Raw genomic sequence first — 27,407 nt, 5'->3', positions numbered from 1 at the left:
TCTCATGACACTAAATTTGAGAGGCCTATGGGGAGCCTCGAAAAAATCCTCTCTAACACCTCGTTCAAACATCACACTTATTTTTTCTTATTCTAAGAAACCATGATCACTACAATGAAGGATAGGCCCTTTTTTTTAGCATTTGTCTGAGTTGGCACCTCTGTGTCGTTGATTCGGATGGCCTTTGTGGAGGTTTGGTTGTCTTGTGGAATCCTTTGGAAGCAAATGTCCTTACATTTTCTTCAGTTGTTGACATTTTCCTGTCAGGATATTTTTAGGGACACAAGGAAAAGGTGCAAATTACAAATTGTTATGGTTCTTACAGAGATAGATTGATTTTTTGGCAAAGTCTGGAACGACTTGGCTACTTATAGGTGGATTCTTTAATTTTGGTGGGGGACTGAATTTTGCTCCTCAAGACATTTGAGGATGTCATAGTAGAGTGGATCCATTGACATACTTTTTTAAGAACTTTTTTTATCATCATCATCTAGTGGACATAGTCTCTTACACTTTTATGTTGACGTCGAGGAAAGGCCATAGTGGGGAGGATGGTATTGCGAAGTGATTGCAAAGCTTCCTACTAAAGGAGTATTTGTTGGACGTTTCGGGTTCTTGTTATTCCTGGGTTCATCAGTCAGGGATTTCATATCATCACCCAATATTTTTACAATTGCAAGAAAAATCAGTGTTGTACAGGTATCCATTTAAATTCAACCAATTTGGTTAGGTGATCTTGAGTTTCAGCATATTGTTCATGAGGTTTGGAGTGGAGACGATGGTTCACATTTAGAGTCTCACATGGATTGGGTCATTAATAAACACAAGATTTTGAAGACTGAAGTAAAACATTGGGAGACACTCAAGAAGAATAAACATTCGATACAATTACAAGTTATTGATAAGAAATCGAAATGTTAGGTCTCTATACTACTAGTGTAACCCCTTATTTTTATTAGTGCAACCCCCTTATTGTATTATTGTGCCCATATAGTCCCCATGTTGTTATTATTGTGCCCCATAGAAGCCCATTATTGTTATTGTTGTGCCCTTATATTATTATTGTTATGTTGGCTCTGAATATATTGACCCCTTAGACTCCTATATATAGAAATGAGGTCTTGTCATTTGTATCAACCAAGAATTGTTCATTTGTGTAATGTAAAGGAGGTTTTCCCTTCGAAGAGGTTGATTTTGAAGTCGTTGATCTATCTTTTCTTCTATTTTGTGAGTTAGTTGCATAACATTTGGTATCAGAGTTGTGGATTATAGGGTTTCGCTACTTCCAACAAGTTATCGTGGCATTTTCGCTATAACTTGTTTTCTACGAAGTTTCAAAAGCTGAAATTAAAACCCATTTGGGCCAAAATCTTGATGAACCTCGAGTCTAAATTTCATATCTTTTCTCGTTATATTTTCGGAGATATGATCCAAACAAGTTAGGTTTTTTGCAAGCTCCTGAATTATATCTCAAACAGGTGACATGGGGAAATCATCGTAACTCTCTCTAAGCATTAGATTGAAATTTTGTAAAAATTTACAAAAAGATGATGAACTGTAGTTTGATGTATATCGTTTCCAGGTCCAAAGGTCAAAACAGTGACACGTGGCACTTCGTACAAGTTCACTCTATTGAACTAGTCTATAATCTGGCCTTCGTAGGATATTTGGAATAACGCTTTCTTGGAGAATCGAATATTGATCAGACTTGCTAGGTTGTAAAGAGGACTTAGAGGGCTACCACAGGACCAAATTTCAGACCTTGGAGATTTGAAATTACAAAGATACAACAAATTCAATATCAAGCTCCTACAAAGCGAAAAAAGGTGTGTAGTCTTTTTAAATTTTTGTGTAAGTTTGGTTTGAAAAATTAGTTTTAAGTAATTCAAAGGTCATAGTGAAGCATAATTATCATTAATTGATGCTTCGAAAAAAGAAAATGGAAACATCTAGTAAGCAACCTAAAAGGTCTACCATAACTCATGAAGAAGAGGAAGATTTGAAGAAAGACATGGAATGTTTGAAAGGAGGTTTGGCAAAGTTGCTTCAAGAAATGCTTCCTAATGGCGAAAAGTTAGTAGAGGAAACTCATGATGAGAACAAAAGAAATGTTAATCATGATTCCATAGAATCTAATGTTGAATTGAAGACCCACCATGTTCCAAAGATCGATATGTGGAAGTTTGATGGCAAGGATCCTGTAACATGGATACTACAAATGGAGCAATATTTCAATCCCCATAATGTGCAAAACACACAAAAGGTACGCATTGCAACTTTATATTTAGAACTTAATCAGTTTGTATGGTATCGATGACTTTTCTCTCGTAAACAAATTGTCACTTGGTCAATTTTTATGGAGGAAATGATAACACATTATGAGGATACAAAAAGCAACACCTTCCTTTAGCCAATTGATTAATCTCAAACAAAAAGATTCAATGGTGGAGCACACTGAAAAATTCCAAAAATTGAATATAAGGGTAAAAGATATTCTAGAGGAACATAGAATTGATGTGTTCATAGGGACTTTACAGGATAACATCCAACATGAGATTCGCATTTGAGAACTTGATTCATTGGAGAAGGCATTCAGGTTGACAAGCCAAATTATGGCAACAAGGAAGCCTACCACTCACAACTATAAAGATGGAAGTGTTGCTTCCCCTAGCCTTCCACAACCTACAAAATTGACACCGCAACAATTGGAAGAAAAAATAGCAAAAGAGCTATGTTATAGTTGTGATAGCAAATACACTAAAAGTCATAAGTGTGCTGAGAAGAAATTATTTTACATAGATTGTGAAGAGGAGGAAGAAAATGAACAAGAAATGTCAAAAGAAGATTATATACACCAGGAACCAACCCTAAAGAAATAAGCAATGAGTCTGACCATATCTTGTAATGCATTGGTAGGAATTACCACTCCTCAAACTCTCAAGATAGAAGGACATATCAAGAAGAAAAAGGTAATAATGTTGATTGATTCGGGTAGTACCCATAATTTTATTCATTGTAAGATAGCCAAGGAATTGAATTGCTTCCTATATCCAGCACTAGAGTGTCAAGTGATGGTTGCAAATGGAGAAACCATAAATTGCTCTTGAAAGTGCCATAATATCAAGCTATGCATGGGAGAATATGTAATGAATAGTTCAATATTTTCCATTCCAATGGGTGGAATTGATGTTGTACTAGGAGTCCAATGGCTACAATCTTTGGGTACGATAGCTTTTAATTTTCAAGAACTTTCCTTAAAGTTTGTTTGGGAAGGAAAGCAAGTTGAATTAAGCGGTATCGTAGGGAAACCGAGAAAAATAATCAGTTCTAACAACATGACAAGGCTTTTAAAGAAAGAACAACAAGGCGTAATTGCACAATTATGTTCCCTAGAGGTTCCCACGTCAAAATCATCTATTTCTCCAGATCTCCAAAAACTTTTGGACAATCATTCCAAGGAATTTGAGACTCCCAAAGGCCTCCAACCTATTCGTGATCATGATCATGCGATTCATTTGATTCCAGGAAGTGTTCCCCCAAACATCAAGCCTTATAGATATCCATATGCCCAAAAGAGTGAAATTGAACGTATGGTTGCAGAAATTCTAGAGGCTAGTATAATTCAACCTAGTCAAAGTTCTCTCTACTCCAGTGGTATTGGTACACAAGAAGAATGGATCATGGCGCATGTGTTTGGATTATAGGGAGCTCAAGAAGCTTACTATTAAAGATAAATTTCTCATTCCTTTCATTGATGAATTATTGGATGAATTACATGGAGAAATTTACTTCACCAAGTTGAATCTTCGTTCAGGATATCATCAAATTAAAATGAAGACTGAAGACATTCCAAAAACAACATTTAGAACTCATGAAGGTCATTATGAATTTTTGTTCATTCCTTTTGGCCTTACCAATGCACCTTCTACATTTCAAGGTTTGATGAATTCCATTTTCAAAACCTTCCTTAGAAAATTTGTGTTAGTATTTTTTGATGATATATTGATCCACAACAAGTCTTGGAAGAGTCACGTTCAACACGTTGACAGGGTGCTCAAACTATTGGAGGAGAAAAAATTATATGCAAAAAGCTGCAAATGTTTCTTTGGAGTAAAAGAGGTGGAATATTTGGGTCATATTCTATCTCATGAAGGTGTTAAGGTAGACCCTAGCAAAATTAAAGCCATTAAGGAATGGAAATTCCCACATCCATAAAGCACATGTGAGGATTTCTCGAGTTGACAGGGTATTATCGCAAGTTTGTTAAGAATTATGGGAGAATAATAGCACCTCTAACAACATTACTAAAGAAAGATGCATTTTCTTGGACTCCATAAGCAACGAAGGCCTTTGAACATCTTAAAGAGGCAATGTGCCAAGCACCAGGCTTAGCTACGCCAGACTTCACAAAAACCTTTATTGTGGAATGTGATGCCTTAGGAAATGGAATTGAAGAAAAACCCATTGCTTTAAAAAGTCTTCCAATCACTAAAAAATTTCCAAGGAAAAATTTTTTGGAGCGCTGCGCTGAACCCTAGCCGCGCCATCTGAAGTGACTCCCCCTCATGCGATCTCCCCCATGGAGCCTGGAGGTGGCCCTGCGGCCCCTCCTCCCTTACCTCCGGAGCTCGAAGCTTTCAAAGCTCTAGTAGTTGCTGCAGGGAAACGCCATCCCTCAGGCCCGCAGCAAAAGTTTGTAAAAAAACTGGACAGTATCCCCACGGTGACCTTGCCAGTGGAGGAAACCTGTAGATCAGCGCTGAATCTCGCAGAAAGAGGCCTCATTGGCCAGTTTACCGGATTGTGGCCATCCCCGAGAGCAGTCGAAGAATGGGTCAAAAGAAATTGGCTACCACTGGTTAACGAAGGAATAAAGAGTCACTTCGTAGGCAAAGGGTTCTTCGTCTTCTTGTTTGAAAATACAGAGGACAGAAGCCTGATCTTCAGAAACGGGCCATACTTCATGGGCCCTCAAGGCCTCTACCTGAACAAATGGTCTCCAGATTTCGACCCAGCACAAGATGTGCCCAAGGCTGTTCCTGTCTGGGTGCGCCTCCCGCATCTTCCCCTTCATTGCTGGAGCCAAAACTCACTTCAATCCATCGGCAATGCACTAGGGAGATACATAGATCAGGCCCCAAGGAAGGATCAATTCTCCTGCGCTCGGATCTGCGTGGAGGTTGACCTGGAAATAGGATTACCGGAAGCAATACAGCTATCGGTGGCAGACTGGACACATATCCAAGAGCTCGACTATGAACAGCTGCCTTTCAAGTGCCGACACTGTCATGAGTACGGGCACTTCGCAAGATACTGCAAAAAGAGAAACGAGGAGACAACAGAGAAGGAAAAGGGAGAGCAATGGAAACAGGCAAAGAAACCTACAAACAGCAGACAGAGCAACAAAAATAAGGCCAAAGAGACAGAGAATAAAGCAGGTAATGGAAGTACAAGCAATCAAAACACCGGAAGCAGAGACACAAACAGCAATGAGGGGGACAAAAACCCCTTTGAAATTCTCACGCCGCCTTCAGATCCTCCAGAGGCAGAAAAAGAAGATCCACCTCAGCTGGAGAATAACGACACCATAGATCCAGGTAATAACTCAATCCCTACCCCAAGCAATATTTCCTCCCCTTCCTACGCAGATATTATCAAACAAAAGAAGAAAACCCCAGAGAACATGGGCTCATCAGATGATGAAACATTTGAAAGGCCAGCAAAAAAGGTTGGACGAAGAACAAACAGGGAAACTAGAGAAGAGGAGTCAGAAAGACAAAAAACCCTCGGCAGTCAAGCCACCATAGAAATGACATTTGGGAGAAATACCAGGCCTAGGGCCTCCAAAGGAGGAGGGCCTACCCCTATAAGTGGTAAATGATGCAGCTGATCTCTTGGAACTGCAGGGGTTTGGGGAATCCCACAAAAGCAGAAGCCATAAAAGATCTTTTGAAAATGGAACCCACAGACATCCTCATGCTCCAAGAAACAAAAGTAGAAGGGGAGATCCTTCTAAGCACCTATAATACCAAATGGAAATTTGACTCTGGAAAGGTTGTGAGTGCAAGAGGCACGGCAGGAGGAATAGGAACATTCTGGTCAAAAATCGCCTTCTCTCTAGAAAGATCATTCGAGACCCAGCATTGGATATTTACAGAACTACGACACATAGCAAGCAATCTTAGCATAGCCTTGTTTAATATGTATGTTCCTGTGCATTACGAAGAAAAGAGAGAGTGTTGGAAGACACTATCAGAGTTTCTAGACCACAACAATCCCAGGAACATAATAATAGGAGGTGACCTGAATATAATTCTTGACCCCAAAGAGAAGAGAGGAGGGACTTACTCAAAAGACCCTTTTCTTACCACAGTAGAGAACATAATATTACAGAGGGATTTAGTAGATTTCAAGCCGGTTAAAGGAAAATACACATGGACCAATAATAAAACAGGAGAAAATCATATTGCAGCAAGGTTGGATAGATTCCTTGTCAGCAGCTCTATAATGATGGGAAAAAGAATAGTCATTAATAAGATCCTTCCAAAGCTCAGCTCGGATCACAAACCTGTCCTCCTCTGCCTGAAAGATGAAGAGGATTTAGGACCCCTCCCCTTTCGCTTCAGTCCTCTCTGGGCGGAAAGAGAAGGATTCATGGAAACAGTCCAAGCAGCATGGAGTACAGAAGTCTCAGGCTCCCCAAGCTATGTCTGGGAGCAAAAAACAAAAAATACAAAAAAGGCTCTTAAAGAGTGGATAAAGAAACCTTTGAAAACTCCCATCAGTCAGAGGAAAGAGGTTGTCACACAGCTGGAAGAAATTCAATTTGATATGGAAGAGAAAGACATCCATTCCACGGACTTAGATCAAGAAAAAATTGCACAAAGGAAAACATATTGTTCTTTTAGAAATGAGGAAGAGTACTGGCGCCTAAAGTCTCGTAGTCTGTGGCTTAAAGCTGGGGACAGAAATACCACATATTTCCATAAACAGTTCAGGGCTCGACTCAGCCGAAACCACATAGCAGAAATCACCTTATCTAACGGACAGGTTTGCAAAGGATTCGCCCAAATTAAGGAAGCTGTTGTAAACCATTTCCAAACTCTACTTACAGCAGAAAAAGAGGGGAGTGAGGAAGATACACAAGAGTTCCTTGCTAACATTCCAAAGCTAATTAGTACGGAGGATAATGAAAACCTCATGAGCTCGGTAACGGAAGAAGAAGTATCCAACATTGTGTGGTCTATGGAGCCTGACAAAGCGCCAGGACCCGATGGTTTTACAATTCATTTCTATAGAATCTGTTGGGCATTAATCAAACCAGACCTCCTCAGAATGATACGTGGATTCATGAGAAAGGCAAGGATCGGGGGCGGAATTAACTCAACCTTTCTTGCCTTAATTCCTAAGGAGACAAATCCAAGATCTTTTGACAGGTACAGGCCGATATCTCTATGCAATGCGTCCTACAAGATAGTGTCCAAACTTCTGGCGAACAAAATCAAGCCTCTCTTGCAAAAGCTCATTTCTCCAGCTCAGGGGGGATTTGTGAAAGGAAGACACATTCTGGATAATGTTATTCAAGTCCAAGAAGCTTTGCACTCGAGCCACTCACGCAAAGAACAAGGTATGCTTATAAAATTGGACATGTGTAATGCTTTTGATAGAGTTAATCGCTCTTTTTTGTACAGGGTCCTTACAGCCTTTGGTTTCAATCAAGAGTTTATAAATCTAATCAAAGCATGTCTAGAAAAGATCTAGATAGCCCCAATGATAAACGGTAGACCAGCAGATTTCTTCTTAGCCACCAGGGGACTGAGGCAGGGCTTCCCTTTGTCACCATTTCTTTACATACTGATGGCAGACTCTCTGAGCAGAAAATTAACTTTGGAAAAACAAAATGGTAACCTCCCTGGAATCAGGATTGTGAAGGAAATCGATCCAATGAACCATGCGCTGTTTGCTGATGACTCACTGTTGCTGGGGGCGCATCACCACGAATTGCGAACTCCTTCAAAAACATTCTCAAAAAGTTTTGCAGCATCTCTGGAGCATTAATCAGCGAAAGGAAAAGTGTTGTCTATGGGTGGAACACAGATCAGCAGACTATCAACAGAATTGCCAGCGACCTGGGCTTCAATGGATACGCAGATTGGGACAAATTTAAATATCTGGGTCTCCCAATAACAATGGGATCCAACAGGAATCAACTGTGGGAGGAGGTGATTTCCAAATTTAAGAAAAAGATTGCAAGTTGGGGGGGTTATTGGCTCACCACAGGAGGCAAACTCACGCTCATTAGAGCTGTACTCTCGGCACTACCAACGTTCCAGGCCTCCTTAATGTTAGCTCCAAAGCAAATCTCAGACCAGATCTCCAGTCTTATGCGAAATTTCCTGTGGAATGGAGGGCGAGGAAATGACAATAGATTTCATTTAATAAATTGGGAAACAGTGAAAAGACCTATGGAGGAAGGAGGCCTCCAAATACGAGACACTCTCCTTGCAAACATAGTACTGGGATGCAAATTACTGTGGCAAATGCTTGAAGAGCCTAGTCACCCTGTCAGTTTGATATTAAAACGCAAATATTTCAAACAACAGCCAATCATAACCTTCATTCCGGAGAAAGCCCCTAAAGGAACGCAAGCCTGGAAGTTATGCAGCAAAGGTATCGAATTCTTCAAAGCTCACCTGTACAAAATTCCTGGGAACGGCAAAAACACTATGTTATGGAAAGACAGAGTCATGGGACACCCCCCCCCTCAAAGAAAACAGTGAAATCACAGTGTTAAGATTATGGCTACAGTCAAAAGGAATCTGTAAGATCGAAGACATAGCTGGCTGGGATAACAGAGGAGAGTGGCAACGCTGGAATTTCCCCAAGGCTCCAGCGCAACTCACCACTCAGCTTCACGTTCTTAAAAAGGCGATTACAGACTTCGCTCCAGTCCATAGAGACGAAGAAGACACCTGGGGATGGGGGAAGACGGGTGTGTACACAGCAAGGCAAGGATATCTACAAATGCAAAGCAAAAAGAACTTGCCTCATCCAAAAGAAATATGGAAGCAGGTATGGGACAGTTTTAGCATTCCTAAGATCAATTTTTTCTTTTGGACTCTGTTCCATAACAAAATCTTGACTAGAGAAAACCTGAGCAAGAGAAACATAGCAGGCCCCCATCGATGTGTTCTATGCAAAAATGCTCTGGAAACCATGGATCATTTGTTTATAAATTGTGAGTATGCCAAGAAGGTCTGGATTAATTTTCTGACTGGACTAAATGTGAGACCCCCAGCTCACTGTACGATTACAGAAATGTTCACCACTTGGAAAGCCAGTTACCCACACAGCATTGCTGGCAAAACTCTATGGTACAAGATATGGATTGCTGCTCCAAAATATGTATGCTGGAAGCTCTGGCTTGCCCGGAACGAAACTATCTTCAACCAAAATGAAATATCAGCAGAAAAAGTGGCAGAACAGGCAAAGAAACTCCTTCTTGAAACCCTGAATTATGCTTCAGTCAAAGAAGACAATTCCCTTCGAACAGAGGAAAAGGCCTGGTTGGACGGTTTCTCATTCATCATCAGACCTTCAGCAAGCACTCGGCCAACCCGCAAGGAAAGATGGCAGATCCGAGAACCCGAGGATAAATTTCAGCAGTGGTGGAAATCCCAGGGTGAGTGCACTATCTTCTTTGACGGCACTTCAAAAGGCAATCCAGGCAAATCAGGAGCAGGAGGGGTAATTTACTATCCGAATGGAGAAAAAGAAGATTTCAGTTGGGGCCTAGGAACGAAAACCAATAACCAGGCAGAAGCTCTTGGTCTCTTAAAAGCTTGTCAATTAGCCAGAAAAGAAAGCCAAAGAGAAATCATCATTTTTGGGGACTCAGAATTGCTGATAAAGGCATTAATAAGTAAGGAATGGTTGAAGGATCCCCTATTAAATAAACAGCTCTCAAGAGTGAACAGAATTTTGAAGGACTTCTCCTCGGTGCAAACATTTCATATCCTCAGAGATTTAAACAAGGAGGCGGACAGATTGGCAAATACAGGCTGCACTCAGCAAAGTGGAATGATCAGCATAAACGCAGGCGCTTTGAAAATGGCAATCATCCCTTAACTGGGAAAGGTGCCCATGTAAACCCATGAATTGTAATTTGGTTGATTAGGCTCTGCCCAACCTGGAATTATCAATAAAGCACAACCGTTTCAGTTAAAAAAAAAAAAAAGTCTTCCAATCAAAGGAAAAATATTTACACAAAGCTATTTATGAGAAGGAAATGTTGGCAATACTACATGCACTTAAGAAATGGTGACTTTACATAATGGGAAGACACTTCAAAGTAAAAACGGATCATTATAATCTTAAATACTTTTTAGAATAAAGATTATCTTCAGAAGAAGAGCAAAAATGGGTCACAAAGATGTTAGTTTATGACTTTGAAATCATCGACAAAAAAGGGAAGCAAAATGTTGTTGCATATTCACTCTCAAAAAAGGATGAGGATGTGGAAGCATTATTTTGTGCCATTTCTATTCTCCAACCAGATTGGATAAACAAAGTAATAGATGACTGAAAGAATGACGAAGAAGTGTGGACACTCATTTAAAAGTTGCAAAAGATCTCAGTTCAAACAATATTGCCAGAACTTGATAAGGAAGGAAAAATCATATTGGAACCTGAAGCAGTCACAAAAATAAGAAATTAATAGCTATGAAATCAATCAATTTCAGAGTATCTCATCAAGTGGAAGAACTTACCCACTGAAGATTCCACATGGGAGGATGAGAATTTTATACAGAAGCGTCCAAAACTACTCAAGCGTTGAGAACAATACTTTTTGAAGGAGGGGCATGTTAGGTCCCTATACTACTAGTGTAACCCCTTATTGTTATTAGTGCAACCCCCTTATTGTATTATTATGTCCATATAGTCCCCATGTTGTTATTATTGTTCCCCATAGAAATCCACTATTGTTATTGTTGTGCCCTTACATTATTATTGTTATGTCGGCTCTGATTATATTGTGACCCCTTAGACTCATATATATAGAAAGAAGGTCTTGTCTTTTGTATCATCTAAGAATTGTTCATTTGTGTAATGTAAAGGAGGTTGCCCCCTTGAAGAGGCTCATTTTGAAGTCGTTGATCTATCTTTTCTTATATTTTGTGAGCTGATTACATAACACGAAACTCTTGGAATACCCAAGTTCTCTAGATTTCTTCTCTATAGAACAAAAATGGTTGTTTACAGGACTAGTCAGGAGACAAAAGTATATTCTCAAACTACAAGAGGAAGAGTGGAGGTTGAAGGGTCATGCCATTTGGATTCAGGAGGAGATAGAAATACAAAAACAATTCATATATTTGTTTCCCATAAATGGAATACAATTACTCTCTAGATGTTAAATGATTAGGAGGGATGTTCAATATGGATGACTCCTCTCATAAGAAAACCTATTGTGCTTTCTGAGATTGAATGTGCTAAAGACTTTCACAAAAGAAAAGAGTTATTGTCCTGACGATTGGACGATGGAGCTTTTTTCAATTTTCATGAGATGAAGGATCTACTTCTTATTGTGGAGGAATCACGTATGCACAAGTGAATTTCGAGGGCTCTAAATTTAACCTTTACTGCTCTCATACTGAAATCCTTCAATCCACAAACCTATAAGGACTTTAAGCCTATTTCCTTATGCAACTTATTGTACAAGTTGATCTCTAAGTTCATTGCACTAAGACTTCAAGACAAATTATCAAATTCCATCTCATCGAAGCAATTTGGGTTTTTAAATAGGAGGAAAATCCATGATGTTGTTGTGGTTGCCCAAGAGAGCATCCACTCTATAAAAACAAAACACATTGATGTTGTAGTCTTTAAACTTGACATGTTGAAAGCCTACGATAGTGGGGACTGGGGTTTTTTGAGAATGTGTGCCTCACTTTAGACGTAGTGGATTGGATTATGGCATGTGTCATCTATTTGATTTGCAGTGCTTATCAATGGTATTCCATCCAAATTATTTAAAGCTTTCAGAGGTCTTTAGCAAAGTTTCTCTCTCTCTCACCCTTGCTTTTTCTTTTAGCCATTGAAAGCTTTAGTAGATACATTCACTCCGAAAAAGGAGCAATACTATCTCGAGTATCAGAATGGCACGAAACATTATGAATACACACTTACTTTTTGTTAATGATGTGCTCCTTTTTGGTAAAGGAAATTTGGTAGAATGGAAAAATATCCATCAGATGATCAAGAAGTTTGAGAAAGTTATAGGTCTATCAATGAGTAATAACAAGTCATTTTTATTTGATTTAGATGTCGACCCTGAAGTGGTGCAGCAAATCAAGGACATATTCTCAATGGATTCTTTCAATTACCCCTCTTCATTTTCTAGGGTATATGGCAATGCAAAAATAAGCTCACTTTTGAAGATAGAATTTTGAATATTGGAAAAACTTGCTTGAAGATAGTCAGAGACTTTTCGGAACACAATTTTCTCCCAACCCCTTGCAAAGATAGGAACATACAAGTATCGTTCCATGCCCTAAAGTTTCCTAAGGCATATTTTGATGGAGCTAGCAAAGATGGCATTAGTTGATGTGGTGAGGTGTTAATCAAAATGGGGCACTTCTACAAGCTTTAATGGAATGGAGGTAATGGCACAAATATGAAGGCTGAATTGGTGGTATTATGGGGTTACTTTTATTTGCAAAACATATGAAATTACCCTCCTTGTCCATATTTGGTGGACCATTAATTTTGTTTTGATATAAATTTCAAAGACTTTGGAAATGAAGAGGTGGACTGGAAAGAGAAAACTTGGAATATAAAGACACAACCTTTCATTTTAAATTCACTCGTGGAACACTAACAATCAACAAGTTATATGTATTTTAAAAATGTGCTTTTGGATGGAAAAATGGTTAGCTAAGGAGTTGTTGTGAGACTTTGTTTGTGCATTACCTGATCTTTAATTATGAATACCCCCATCTCTTTATCTTTGTTATGTACTTTGTCTCTATCTCCTCTTCTTCAATTATGCTTCCTCAATTGTGATATAAATTTCTCATGATTATACCTCAAAAGACTTGAGTGATCATTGCATACTTTTATGAGATTTTATTAGCATGTGCAATTTTTCATAAAATATCTTGTCATTTTTGGTTAACTACTTGGTGATGGTAATGGCATTCTTTAAATGATGTATCTCCTTTGTCTCTGTCTATCAAAGCACTGGTCAAAGGATTGGACATGTGTATTGAAAAAATTATACAATTGAATAAAATTGTGATAAGGAGAAATGATGCTCATGACAAAGGGGGGAAGGCCAAATCAATGTTGCCATAAATGCCAAAGGGAGAGGATGTTGGCAAAGTTGTTATTGATGGCAAAGGATGTTGAAGGTTCCTTGTGTTAGTATGAGTATGTTGATGTAATGTACTGTTGCTAGAGTGTTATGCCGGAGTTTGTATTATTGTCAATGCTCCTATGCATGTATTGTTGATCATTTAAAGCTATGAATGAGTTTCATCTTTGTCAGATGTATGGCCTTGCCACAAGTGTGAATGTTGTGATGTAAATACCTTGCAAATATTATAACATAAATGCTTGCAGATGTTGTAACATAAATGCTTGCAAATGTTTGATAAGCCAAAAGAGTGGATAATGTGTTTGAGTGGAATAACAATCAAAAATCAAAATGAAACATAATATACTCATCTTGTTATATTACCTTTAAGAAAAAGGTGTATGCATCATGTAATGTGCAAAAAGAAATCTACATTGAAGTTGATTTATGCAAATCATTAGCTAATGTTACTCTTATGTAATATTTGGAGGAAACCTTTAATTTTGTTTTGATATTCAAAATTTGATAAACTTTGAAAAAAAAGAGGTGGACCACAAAGAGACAACCTTTCATTTCAAATTCCTGCATGGAACATTAACAATCAAGAAGTTATGTATATTAAAAAGATGTGTGTTTGGATAGCATAATGGTTAGCTAGAGAGTTGTGAGACTTTGTTCGTGCATTGTCTAGCAAAGAGAAAATGAGGAAGAACATTGATGTGAAGTAGCATTGGGAAAGAAGAGGCAGAGACAAAGTACAAAATAGAAATAAAAAGATCAAGTTATTCAAAATTAAAGACCGTGTAAGCTTGCATATTAAAACTTTCATGTATCAAGGAATTGGTGTCTCCTTTCAAGTAGTAACCCATTTAAAAAAAACAAGTTGGAGGCTATAAGTGGAAGTGGGTGCTTCCAGCAAGTTGTAGCTTGCAGAAGACAAGTGAGGTTGAATCCTCTTGTAGGTAGGAGACTACAAAAATTGTTGTAAGTGGGAGTGGTTGCTTCCAGCAAGTTGTAGCTTGCAAAATAGAAAAGAGGTTGAAGCCTCCTATAAATTGGTGCCTACAAAAGCTTATGTAAAGAAGAAGTGGTCGCTTGCATTGATATCACAATAATAAAATCTGTGGTTTTCCCTTTATGGGTTTCCATATGTTATGGTTCATATGTTAAATGTGTTGTCCATATGATGTATCATTTCTCATTAAATAATCCAAAAAACTATTGAAAAAAGAAATGAAAATTGTAAATGGATGATCATTCCTATTGAAAAAAACAATTAAAATTGTATAATATATTTTTTAACATAAAGTAAATTAAAGAAAAAATACAATCATTAATCAAATATAAAAAATAATTTTAATTAGTTGACAATGAACAATAAAAATAAAAAATAGTATACATGACAATATTTTAAAAATAATAAAATAGATTAGATTTATCTTAAACCCAAATCTATCAAGTATTAAGAGAAACCAAACATTAATCCAGTCTTATTTAAAATAAATCTAAACTAATAACTTTTGACTATCAATAATCTTATATTTAAAAAAAAACTATAATAATAATAATAATAATTTCACAAATATTTTTATAATATAAAAAAGTAACATAACGTAAAGAATAGTTATAATAGTTATAAACCAATGAAATGGTTAAATCAAACAATGGCTTTAAGCATATTATAATATAACAAGCCTTTCTATTTTAAATGCCATACTGTCAATGCGTTAGATTGTGAAAAAGTTTAAAAAAATCGATAATATCCCAAAGTACTTTTGTTTTTGTAATGTGCCAGATATCATAATATAGCAGATATTTTACTGTCTATGCCAATTTAGATAGCTAAATGATACAATTAATTTAATTTAAGAACATTTTAATGTAAGGAAATAAAGATTAATTATGAACCATTCTTTATTATAAATTATATCTGTGCAATATGTTTATCTTACAAATTTAAAGTTTGCTATTTTAAGGAAAAGAAATATTCGGTAACATCAAGGAATGATAAATAAAGACATTAAAGACGGGCAAGGTTTGTATAGATCTTACTGTCCTATGTCTAAAAATAGTTAATAATAAAAACTTGTGCCCCAGATAACTGTGCTCAAGGATTGCTTCGTCAAGGCTAAATCTTCTATTTCATATTATAATGAACATTATAACTAAAACTGCATATCTTATAATGAGATCATCAACTATTTTTTCAAGTTTGGAAATTATGCAAGGCAATAGTCAATGGTTATTATTTCTCTAGCCTGGTAGATGTTAATGGATGAGATGACATAATACTGCTTTTACCTTTTAATCTTTATAAAAGAACACAGAACTAAGTTTCTGCTATATAGTTATATTAAATGACGTGATAAGAATCAAAGAAGCCATAACTAATAACTAATGATTATTTGGTTTCAAAGACTCGTCATCAGGAAAAACAGAATGAAACGTTAGGATTGTTTAAAATTTCAACTATGGAAATGTCCATTGCCCCTTGATTGATTGAGTGGTAAGTTGGGAGTAGTTTCACCAACCTGGAATCCTATGTTACTGTATTGTCAGCACACAATGGTAGCCAAAAGCTGTTATTATTCATATAAATCCGAAAGGAGTCACCCATGGAACTATATAAACTCGTATGTTCGATAATTAGTTCACAATTGTATATATATTTTTCTTACCTCTCAGGAAAATGTAACTTTTTCATCAACTAAATGAATCTATCGTCTTTCAACAATACAAATTCTCATGAGGCTCTCTCAAATTCTCAAATACAAATTAGCACTGATTTTCTGAAAGCTAATGCTGGCATCTTGGTCAACTTAGCTATGCTAGGTCTTAGATTAAGATGCCAGCATTTAACTTTTGGATAACTAAGTGGAGGGACCAAACAAAACCATTGGATAGTTCAGACAGAATTCAAAACTTAGAGATACTAAGGATCATAATTTGGTAGAAATAAACCATAATCATACACTAATGAATTGTGACAATTATTCCCATTACGTGTTCACATTTTATGGTGTTTAAATTGAACATTTAGTGCAATAAGAAAAAAGAAATAACTAGTGGTGTATAATTAATTGTTGGGTATTACCTCCTGATGAAGACCAAGTCCTGATCTTAGATTCTTACCTGCATCAGCTAGCTGTGTGTGGACTTATCCCAACCTAGTACACAAAAGACAAGTTCCACAATATCTCTTTCAAATGTCTGCCCTTTGTCAAACCCACATAGCACGAATATCCAAGGTATGTTGAGGAAAATTTCCCTTAAGCAAATATATGGGATAATTCCAATGTCGTTTTAAAAATTGTACAAGACCTGTAAGCAATTTATCGACGTCGTTGAATGCCTTTCAGTGGAAACTTCCATAAAACCTCGCCAAGCATTGCCTTCATTCATCAAAGGCAAGAAGCGTTCCTATTTTTGGTACTATCTGAAACATACATTTCTGCAATGATCAGGACACAATCCCACCTTCATCAGAAGTTTCATTTATACCCTCTTAAGATTGTAATTCTGTCAATGAAAATGCAATTTGACTGAGAAAGACTATCAGATAGACACTCAAATACACAAAACCAACCGTAAACTAAATATGCTCTTTTCTTAACATCAAATCAAATACATGGAAAGCAGAAGCATGGAAAAGGAGGTTTCCAAATACCATTTCTGTGTGTATTACTTCCTTCCTGATGCCAGCCATCGCCTCTTGACATAATTCATTTCCTTAGATTGAGACCGTTGATTGCTTTGACGTGTTAAATTTGTTTCTTTCTCCCATTCATACTTCTCCCAGCTTTGATCTCTTCCCCTTTGATATTTAGATGTATCTCTGCCATCCCTGTAGTGATCCCTATTCCAGTCTACTTCCCTATCATCAAGGCATATCCTCTCGGGAGCTCCAACCCACTGACTATTTAATCCTCTCCCTTGATTCTTTGTGGCACCTGACCTACCTCTTTCATGTTTCACCTCACCATATCCATGGTCCGATCTTGCATCTTCTTCATAGGTACTTTCTTTATCCCTTCTGCCAGTTGACCTGCCCCTTTCATAATTCACAACACCATATCCATGGTCCAATCTCACATCTTCTTCATAGATACTTTCTCTACCCCTTTTGTTGGCGGACCTGTCCCTTTCATGTTTCACGTCACCATATCCATGGTCTAATCTTGCATCTTCTCCATAGACACTTTCTCTAACCCTTTTGCTAGTTGACCTGCCCCTTTCATGTTTCACATCACCATATCCATGGTCTAATCTTGCATCTTCTTCGTAGACACTTTCTCTGTCTCTTTTGCCAGTTGACCTGCCCCTTTCATGTTTCACATCACCATATCCATGGTCCAATCTTGCATCTTCTTCGTAGATACCTTCTCTATGCCTTTTGTCAGTTGACCTGCCCCTTTCATGTTTCACATCAACATATCCATTGTCCAATTCTGCATCTTCTTCATAGTCAGTCATTTGCCTATTTTGATCTTCCCTGACCCATCTACCAATGCTTCCATCTATCCGCACTGTAGAGTGATTCCCTTCCATAACACCAGTGGGAAGCATTCCTATTCCGTTAGTTGCTAGCCCTTGGCTCAAAAAAGAAGGATTGACATGAGGAGTAACCCCATGAAGACCTGCTCCAACAGCAGGAAACGCTGCAATCATTCCAGGATATGGATTTCCATGACTGTATCCTCCATAGATACCAACCCCACTTGCAATATGGGATCCAAATAGTGGATTAAATCCTTGAGCCATCATTCCATGAGGAGCCATTGACCCTATAGGTGTACCTCCCATCAAACCTTGTAGGCCCTGTCCACATCGACCTCCAACACTAGCCATACCAACTCCTTTCCCCATATTTTTCCAGCCCATCTTTCTTCCTCTTCCTTGACAACCCCATCCCCTACCAACCATGTCTTGTGTATATCCACTCCTACCTGATTCCATATTGCCATAGTTCCCTCTACCTTCTCCACTTTGATAAAAGCCACCACCTCCATCATTCAACCTTCTCCTTGGCTGTTGTTGTGTTCGAGTTTCTGATGGTTTCTGATCCTGTGTCTGAGTTTTGTTTACCTGTGGTGAGCTGGATTGCCACAAATTTGCAGGAGGAGAAAAATTTATTACGCAGGGTCGCTCATTGAAGAGTCGGCCATGCATTCCTGCTTTACACTTATAAACAGCAGTGTGATCATAGAACTCAACCTGGCAAAATCCTTTCGATTTACCACTTGCCTTTTCCTCGAAGAATTTCATATCTTTCACTTTCCCATACTTTGACAATGCAGTTTCAAGCTCTGCATTTGTTGTCCACCGGTGCATATTTGCCACAAACAATGTTGTTCCTCCTACACCTGGATGCAAAAAAGAATTATCTTGCTGGCCTGTGCATTCAGTTGAAGCTTGGACCTATTCTGTTGGAAGTGGAGGCAGCAGGAGATATAGCTCGACCTACTCTGTTGGAAGTGGAGGTCGCAGGAGATATAGCTTGACCTACTCTGTTGGAAGTGGAAGTGGTAAGAGATGATGTACTGCCCTTTCCGGAAGAAGCACAAAATTGTTTCCTCCTGATTCTATTGATCCACCACCAACATTCAATCCACCTGATTTGCCTGAGGCCGCAGACTCTCTAAGGCTTGCAGTTAAATTTCTAGCATCACCTCGGAATACTTCAGGTACTTCCATATTTGATCCTACTGCTTCTGCACCTCGGGCAGCTGGTTGCATATATGATTCATCATTCTCATACAATGAACAATTTTTTGGAGCCTTATTAACATTAGATGTAAATGAAGTTGTTGACGAAGAAGGCCCAGGATGCCCAAATCTGAGTTCCTTTTTCATCCCTCCCATCTGTTGTTTTACCTCATCATCCTCCATCCGGTCCCTTTTAGGACGAGACCCCATAGAAAATTCAGTAATATTCCCACTGATCGCTCCTTGCTCAACTTTATTAATTTCATCATGTTTGATGTACCCCACACTACCAGCAAAAGCCTCACCAATTGTACCTTCCCCTGAGATTATTCCAGTAGCCTGCTCGACTCCATATTGAAACTTTTTCTGGGCCCTTCCATTCCCAACATTTTCTTGCTTGGTGCTTTGGTAGGCAGTCACAGGTGCCTGGATAAAACTCACATTTAAATCGTTGTAAAGATCATCACATTCATCATCATCACCCCAAGCTGCACCAACTGTCTGATCTGTCTGAAAAATGTTGTTCTGCTCAACTACTCCAAAATCTTCATCCCCAAAATCGAACTGCTCCTCCCCAGGTTCCATCATTCTCCAATATTGTAGCAAATAAACCTATAATTGCACAAGAAGAGATGTAACAATAAGTATATGCCCTAATGGCCTAACCCTGTACAAGCATACACACATAATGAATCCAATAATTCTTTGCAATTGTAGACAAAAACAGTGACTTCATATCTGCAGTCCTGCAAGAAATCAAAGACTACCGCTGTAAAATTGCGCACACATAGGCCCCGCTCCTCTGCAATAATTCACAAAACCTAATTCTCTGCCAACGGACATTTTCTTAACAAAAGCAGACTCTCGAACACACAATATTTGTAGAAAATGCATACAAAGAGCACTCCATAATTCTTCAATTTTTTTAACATTATGATTATTTTACAAAATTAAAAAGTATATTTTTTTGCACACAGTGACAGACAAGCAAACACATGGGCATCTCACCACCAGGACTTTAGAGTACATAGCATCTATTGGTTCAAAAACCCAAACATGTAAAACTGTTACTACTGTTTTTCCATATGACTGTATAGCAAAGAGGACTCTGGATCAAAGACGGAACTCTGGATTATATACTGGGTGACTATTTCACCAAAATCTCTGGGAACTTGCTCTCACAATCATCCCTTTCAAATTCGTGCCATATGGGAGAGACAAACCACAGGAACAATAAAACTCATGAACCTCGCCAGAGATCCCATGCCCTAATTGCAAATTTAAGCATTCTTAAGATAACCCTATTTTGCACAAAACGCTTTTAACCTCAATCACACAAAATTATGTATATGAAGCCCTAAACCTAGAGTCCAAGGGAATGAAATTATCATTTCGACAGTGATTTAACAACGGCGTGTGTGTGCCCTGATTATCAGGTTTCAGTAATGCTAACCTAATGGCTGTAAAATTGCACAGAATATATCCAATCAGAAATATTTGTTACGCAGAAAAATAAAAAGAGAGACAGAGATTGCTGGTTGAATACCTGGATGGAAACCAAGAAGAAACGTGTTCAGAAAAATGGAAAACTTTGTGCCCGCGTAGTCGACAATGGCAATTTGTGCACAACGGCTATAATAATAAGACCTTCGAATGTACGTTCTTGTTTTCGTGTCAATTCAACGCAAGAAGATTCAGATTCTTTACAGTTATGGAATTCAATTCCAAATCTTGGCCAGTTATGTAACTAATGATAATTAAAACTGGTTCGGTTGTATTGCGGCACAATTCCTCCCGTTTTATATGGGTTTTATCTTGGGTTTTATCTAAGCAAAGCGTGCCAACGGTTGAACCCGCTTTTATATATATATATATATATATTTCTTTTAAGTATTCTATATATTCTTTAAAATAAAGTTGATGTGTTTTATATTCTTTAAAAGTTGGACCCGCTAATAGTATATATGTATATATTCTATCATTTTTAAGTATATTATATATTCTTTAAAATATATACTTTAAAATAAAGGGGATAAGAGGTAAGATTGGAATTAGTTTTAAAATAAAGGGGATAAGAGGTCAGATTGCTTCCTTTCCGGTAATAAATTATTATAATAATTAATAATAATAAAATAAATCCCCACACTTACATATTTATTTATTTAATACGTGGTCATATTTGCATTCAATGCCTATTTTTATAGACCTGTTTATTGACTAGTGTTTTTTTGAGAATTTTTTTTTTTAATTCTAGACTATTACGATTGAACATAGCTTTGAAAGGTGTACTGAAACCATATTACATGAATGAATTATTTTCTTTTTATATTTAAATAGGTAGGGTTTACTATGACTTGTGGAGTTATATTTTAGCTCCAAACAATATATCATTATTGACATTGTTTGAATTTATGATTGCGCTAGGCTTTGTGGCTTTGGACATCAATGGGACACATACTTAGCACACATTAATATGGTGTTTCCTTTAGGTTTGAGCCTTCTCAACTTAGGTTTTTGCAATGTATTTTTCACATACAATGTGCATGTTATATTCAGATTATATGGCTTGGTTATGTTTGTATTGCGACATTTGGACTTTACTTCTTCCTCGCAGATTCTGTTATGTCAATTTAATTACATGCACCATGCTACATGGCGCCCTGTTGTTACTACATGGCATTTTGAGTGAGTTGTCATGTTTAACGTTTGGAATTCAATCATACATGTGGACGGTGGGGATCGAGTGGGTAGTAGTTAGGGTAACCCCCTCACCCATGTCCCATCATTGGCACTCATTCTCACTGAAGCTTCTCAATGAACCTTGCTCTGTGAGGGTTTGGTTTTGGTGCAACATTGTAGGGATTTTTCTTCTAAGAAAGGGATGGCCACTACTTTCTTGCCCCCTTCATGGCAGGATTCAAGCACTTGGCTAAAATTCCCTAGTTTACCTAGGTTGCTCGGTGTTTATTCCTCTAGTAAATTTCAGCGTAAATCTCGTTTAATTCTTTCAATGCTTTTATGGTTATGACAAGGGGTTTTACCCTCAAATCCTTTGTCTGTAGTCTAACTATTTCAGTGCTTCTTATTGCATCAGATAATCTAGTGGCTCTGCTCACCTCTAGGGTTATCAAGTTTGAGTATGAAACAGGGTCAAGTCCTCATAAATTTTCCTCAATACTTGCAAGCTTCATTAGCCTGTCGGCAAGGTAATTTCAATTCCCTATTTCTAGTTCTTTTTGAAAGAGAAATATGATTTGTGAATCAGTTAATACTTAGTGTTCTAGTTGCACAATTTGTTCATTTGTATTGGTATGTTCGTAACTGCAGATAAGTAGACAGTCACACCTAGCCCCTCCTACATAGGTATTAATATAATCCCATTTGATACAATCATTGTAATTACGTCGATATGTGTTATATTGTGGGGTTTTTGGTGGCAACACTATTCAGATTCATTGTCCTTAACATAATCTTGAACACATGTGCCACCTAATTTTCAGTATGCAATGTTCTTGGCAGCTCATTGCAGTTTATATTTTCCCTCCTTGTGGGGTTCATTTGCGTTCAATGGCTTTGTCAACATCGATCATCTTTCCCTCCTCGTGGTGTTCATCTGCGCTCAATGGCTTTGTCAACATTGATGTCATCGAGAAACATAGCTTCGAGCTCGGAGAATGTATTGACGAGAATACGCGAAGCCATTAGAAATGAAGACTCTATAGAAGCCATGGTTTATTCTCTTGAGAGCTTATGCAATGTGTGCCATAAACAATTTTAGAGCCTCCTCCACCATGTGACTAAGGGGAAGATGTAAAACCTCAAAGAATGGTACTCTTCATTTGAAAGAAGCAACCTTGTTCTTGTACTGTTTGATGGATCTATCAATATCTCTAATTACCATAGTGGTGGCTTAAACAGATTCTAGCATGGAAGCGGGAGAAGCAGAAGCAGAAAGATAATTTACAATGGAGTGAACTAGGGCTTTCAGTGAATATAAGGCTCAAGGTTTCTAAACAAACCCTGAGGGTCTATGGAAGCAAATTCAATGGCAATGGGGAGGTTTCTAGTGTTGGTGTTGGCATTAGCGCTTTTCTTTGGATATGGAATGGAAGGAAGTGTCTTTGATCATGGATACAAAAAATGAGATCATGTTCCACTTTATGCCAACAAAGTTGGACCCTTTCACAACCCCAAGTATAGTTTTGCTATATTTAGCGTTTTGTTGTATTGGAGGCTAATTTACATTCTGAAATCCAATTGCAAAATAAAGGGATCTGGTTGAGTATTGATGGAATATTTGGTCTTGTGTAGATCTTGGCTTCATGGTCATGCAGATCTTCCTGAATTTCTTGATAGCAATTTCGAGTTAGTGGGTTCAATGTCAGATTGAAGCATTTTTTTAATCTAATATCATACCTTGGTTTACGAGATAGTCTGGTTTAACTGGATAGGTGTTATTTGATGTGCAAACATCCATGATTTCAATTCCCACAAGTGATATAGCTTTCAACTACAACGACACAATATGAATGTATTTGGCTAGATAATGTAGGTGCAGGGGAGCACGAGTGTTAACCACCGTGAGAATATGGTTTGTATGGTTCCTTTTATCTGCATTTTATTAATTTTGTATTTTCTAAAGTCTGGTCTCCGTGGGCAAGATTTACATTGTCAACATGGCATATATGTACATATCCTTTTCTTTTTAATTCATTGAAGGTTACCAAATTGGTGTAAGCCTTACATTCCTAAATTCGAAGTTATATAGGATACCTTGTCGTCCCAACTACTGTCAAGCTACAATTTTTCTCTATATATTCAAAATATTTTAATGCAATGGACCTTACATTTGTAAATTCAAAGTTATAAGGGAATGCCCTATCATCCCAACCACTGACAAGCTACAGGTTGACTCTATATATTCAAGATATTTTAAATTTTAATACCATGAATAGAAAAATTGATTCTTAAATCTTTCCCTTTTCTTGGGTGAAAGTTCATATCAGCTTTCTATATGGCTTTACTTTATTTTCTTCTTTTTTCTTTAGTCCATTATGATTCATGGGATTCGTATTGTTCATCCATTAAATCTGATTAATTGTTAATGTGCATCTCCGCAGTGATGTCTTCCCAATGCCCATGTGTTTCTGGCTTGACCCGGTTGATTCCCTAGAAAATCAACCTTGGAATCAATGGAAGCACTTCTTCCTGGGCAGAGGTAAATGAGCCACTACACATCGACATTTTTTTACTTCTTCCAAGATCTACTCCATGGAAGGTTTTGCATAGAAGTTACCACTTATTAGAGTATCTTTTTCATTTTATTCAATTGGATCCTGAGATGGTTCTATTAGTTGAATCAAGTGGTGGCATTCCTTAGCATTGTGCCAGCAAGTGGGATTCAAAGGAACCTTCTTTCTTCTTTTATGAGATTCCATAGATGTGAAATTGTTGCAATACATGCAAGATGTGTCCATATGAAATACATGACCTACATCTAAAATCCACTTGTTCAAGTCTGATATTCCACAAACCACAAGTACACTGGTCAATGCAATCTTCTTCTTTTAAGAGGGTTTTCCATGCCTAAGACATCCACTGGTGAAGATTAGAGAGCCATAGTATATTTCAAAGAACATGCAAATCAAATCATTATCCTAGTAAATTCAACTTGATCATCAGCTTCTTGATTGAGTGAAATTTCAAGGATGGATGGTGTCTTCTACATGATAAAATTTCCCTTGGAGAAGGGGTGAGAAGCTTCATCAGCAAAAATCCATGGAACCACAATTTCCTTAAAGGATATCTAAGGAGGAAAAGACATGTCTATTGGTTGTGAGGAGGGTTGAGGAATCAATAATACACTATCAAAGGACCTACATCACAAAAGCAAAGCTTGGCTTTATGTATCAAACTTGCCCATAGACTAAACATCATGTTCCAAACAGTTGTGGATCAAATACAATAATGATATGATAGCTATGTGTGCTACCAGAATCAACGAGGGTCACTACAATTCAGTTTTATCTATTTAAATTTAAAGTATCTTTAGTTTTAGGCATTTCTCTATCAATTATAAAATGTTCATTTCTTCTATATCTATTTTGCAGTGAAACATATCAGTATTTGATTTGCCATTCTGTCCTCCAAGTTTGTACAAATTTTGCATATTTGAATTTCTTGAGTATGTATTTTGAAGAAGAAACGAGTATGTTTGTTGTGGCATATTATTAATAAGCAATGTTCTGTAAATATTGCAAATAAGGTGACTGAGAAGAGGGAAGATCTTTGAGAAGTGTTAAATGGTGACTGAATGTTTGGTGCTCGATATAAGCTTGATTTCTAGGAAGACAAAAATTTTGAACTTCTTTGCAGGAAAAAATTAACTAAGGAGGATTTGGCGAAGTTTAGAGAAGCAATGAAGAAGGATTATTATTTTCAAATGTATTATGATGACTTGCCTATCTAGGGTTTTATAGGAAAAACATATAAAGAAAATAATGCAGATCCAATTTTACTGTACAAATACCTCCACTTTGAAATCTTGTACAATAATGGTTGTGTCATAGAAACTATTGTTGATACAGATCCAAATTTAATTGTTGACAATATTGAGGACAAGGAGATTGAAGTTGATTTAACATACTCAGTTAAGTGGGTGGAGACTCAGAATCCAGGTATGAACACCACCAAGACTATTAATGATATTCATGTGCACAGTGGTAGTTGTTTGGTTGGAGATGATTTGAACTACAAATTAGCGAAGGCGAACAAGAGATTGAAAGTTCTTCACTAGTATTCATCAATGTAGAATATGTTATGTGAAAAACCCTCCTCCCACACTTACCCAAGCTTACTTGTCCACTGGGGTATATATGTGATGAAGAGTTACTATGATATGACTCAACCTCCTAGATCACCTTAAGGAAGTGGAATCGACAAAACCAAAACCTTACTGACTTCCCTTGGGTGCTACAGGATCCCCAAGGGCTAAAACACTCTTCTAGATTCCCAAACCCTAAGTTAAGCCTCTTTTTCTCTGATCTGGACTCCCATACATTAGCATACACTGCCTAAATTTGACTGCAACTCCATAGTCGCATGCATAAACCTGCAAGGGAGTGACTACAATCTTTTTCACCCAGCTCTATGCCTACGACCACAAGATCCAAGGCACCTTTTTAGGGCTAGTCTCCAGACCACTGCCTAGAACTTAATGAAGCTTTCTATAATAATGAATGACACAAGGCCACATCCTTCCATACAAAACTTAAATAAGAACTTGGCCTAGCTAGGCCTAACCATGATATAAATTATGTCAAACACATCATGAACATGCAATCTACAAGTCATAATTACATATTTGAACATAGGGATCTCATCCTTATTTGAGAATTGTCAAGAAGGTCTGATTCCCTCTCATAATAGCTACAATATCATCTATTTGGTCCTACATTCATTAAGAAATCATTTACTAATCAAAACATGATGAGATCCATAACTAAAGTTTGTCATAAAACCATACTTATAACTAGCATATCACCAAAATAATAAAAATGATAGAACAACTATCAAAGCCACATAATAGCAAGTACTTTTACTCATGAAATACAAGGGAAAATAACTCTTATTAACGTATGCAAAAGCTGACCAAGTCACGGACTTCCACGTACCACCCGACCATAGATTGGGCTGGACCAAATATTTCTCACCCAATCATTCCCATGCCATATTCTAAGCATGAATGTGGGATTCACAACAAAACCAACCAGGGCTTCTCAGACTTTACCGTGTATCCCGCCATTACCGGTTAAGGGATTCCTAGGCCCGAAACCCTCATCTGTACAACTAGGATTTACCGTGTATCCTTCCATTACTGGTCAAGGGATTCCTAGGCCCAAACAAAGAAACCTACATTACCAGGCTTTACCACAATCCTGCAAAAACCGGTCAAGCGATTACTATGCCTAAACAAGCATGCATGCCTATGGATTTCTTCACCAATACCTCAAGTAATTTTCTCGTCTCCACCCTCAGGATTTACCGTGTATCCCGCCATTATCGGTTAAGGGATTCCTAGGGCTTTTGGGATTTTCTGAGATCACCTCACCCAGTTCCAAAACCATCTAACAATCCAGCTCAACCAAATAAAATAACCCCATCACACCATGGCTATCTAGAAATGGAAAGGCAAGGCTAAAACCATTGTCACACCTAGAAAAACCCATGCCAATGACAATAAGAGAACCAAATACACATGCATATACCATGCATGCCAAAACTAGTAAGGAAATCATACATGCAACTCGATACCTACAAGTGATCCCACTGTAGTTACTTGATC

At 37.6% G+C, this 27,407-nt stretch overlaps 1 protein-coding gene, 1 long non-coding RNA gene and 1 pseudogene across 2 annotated transcripts; 1 reads left to right on the top strand and 2 right to left on the bottom strand.

Annotated features, from left to right (window-relative positions):
- Nucleotides 1-16,728: 16,728 nt before the first annotated feature.
- Nucleotides 16,729-18,688, bottom strand: LOC149202512 (uncharacterized). The gene is made up of 2 exons (XM_089401612.1): nucleotides 17,025-18,688; nucleotides 16,729-16,793 (listed from the first exon to the last, which is right to left on the bottom strand). Exon 1 carries the CDS (start codon nucleotides 18,686-18,688, stop codon nucleotides 17,039-17,041), a length of 1,650 nt encoding a protein of 549 aa, XP_089257738.1. The 3' UTR covers nucleotides 16,729-16,793; nucleotides 17,025-17,038.
- Nucleotides 18,689-19,514: 826 nt separating this feature from the next.
- Nucleotides 19,515-20,902, bottom strand: LOC149202511 (uncharacterized). Its single transcript, XR_016253533.1, has 2 exons — nucleotides 20,610-20,902; nucleotides 19,515-19,675 (listed from the first exon to the last, which is right to left on the bottom strand). It is a non-coding gene; the product is annotated as an uncharacterized LOC149202511 (long non-coding RNA).
- Nucleotides 20,903-23,114: 2,212 nt separating this feature from the next.
- Nucleotides 23,115-25,859, top strand: LOC149202510 (transmembrane 9 superfamily member 4 pseudogene; annotated as a pseudogene).
- Nucleotides 25,860-27,407: the final 1,548 nt, after the last annotated feature.

Source organism: Pinus tabuliformis, chromosome 2_1 (assembly GCF_031772625.1).
Source record: "Pinus tabuliformis cultivar Carrire ecotype Pingquan chromosome 2_1, CPIR1, whole genome shotgun sequence".
NCBI lineage: Eukaryota > Viridiplantae > Streptophyta > Pinopsida > Pinales > Pinaceae > Pinus > Pinus tabuliformis.
This window is presented reverse-complemented; position numbering and strand designations above follow the sequence as displayed.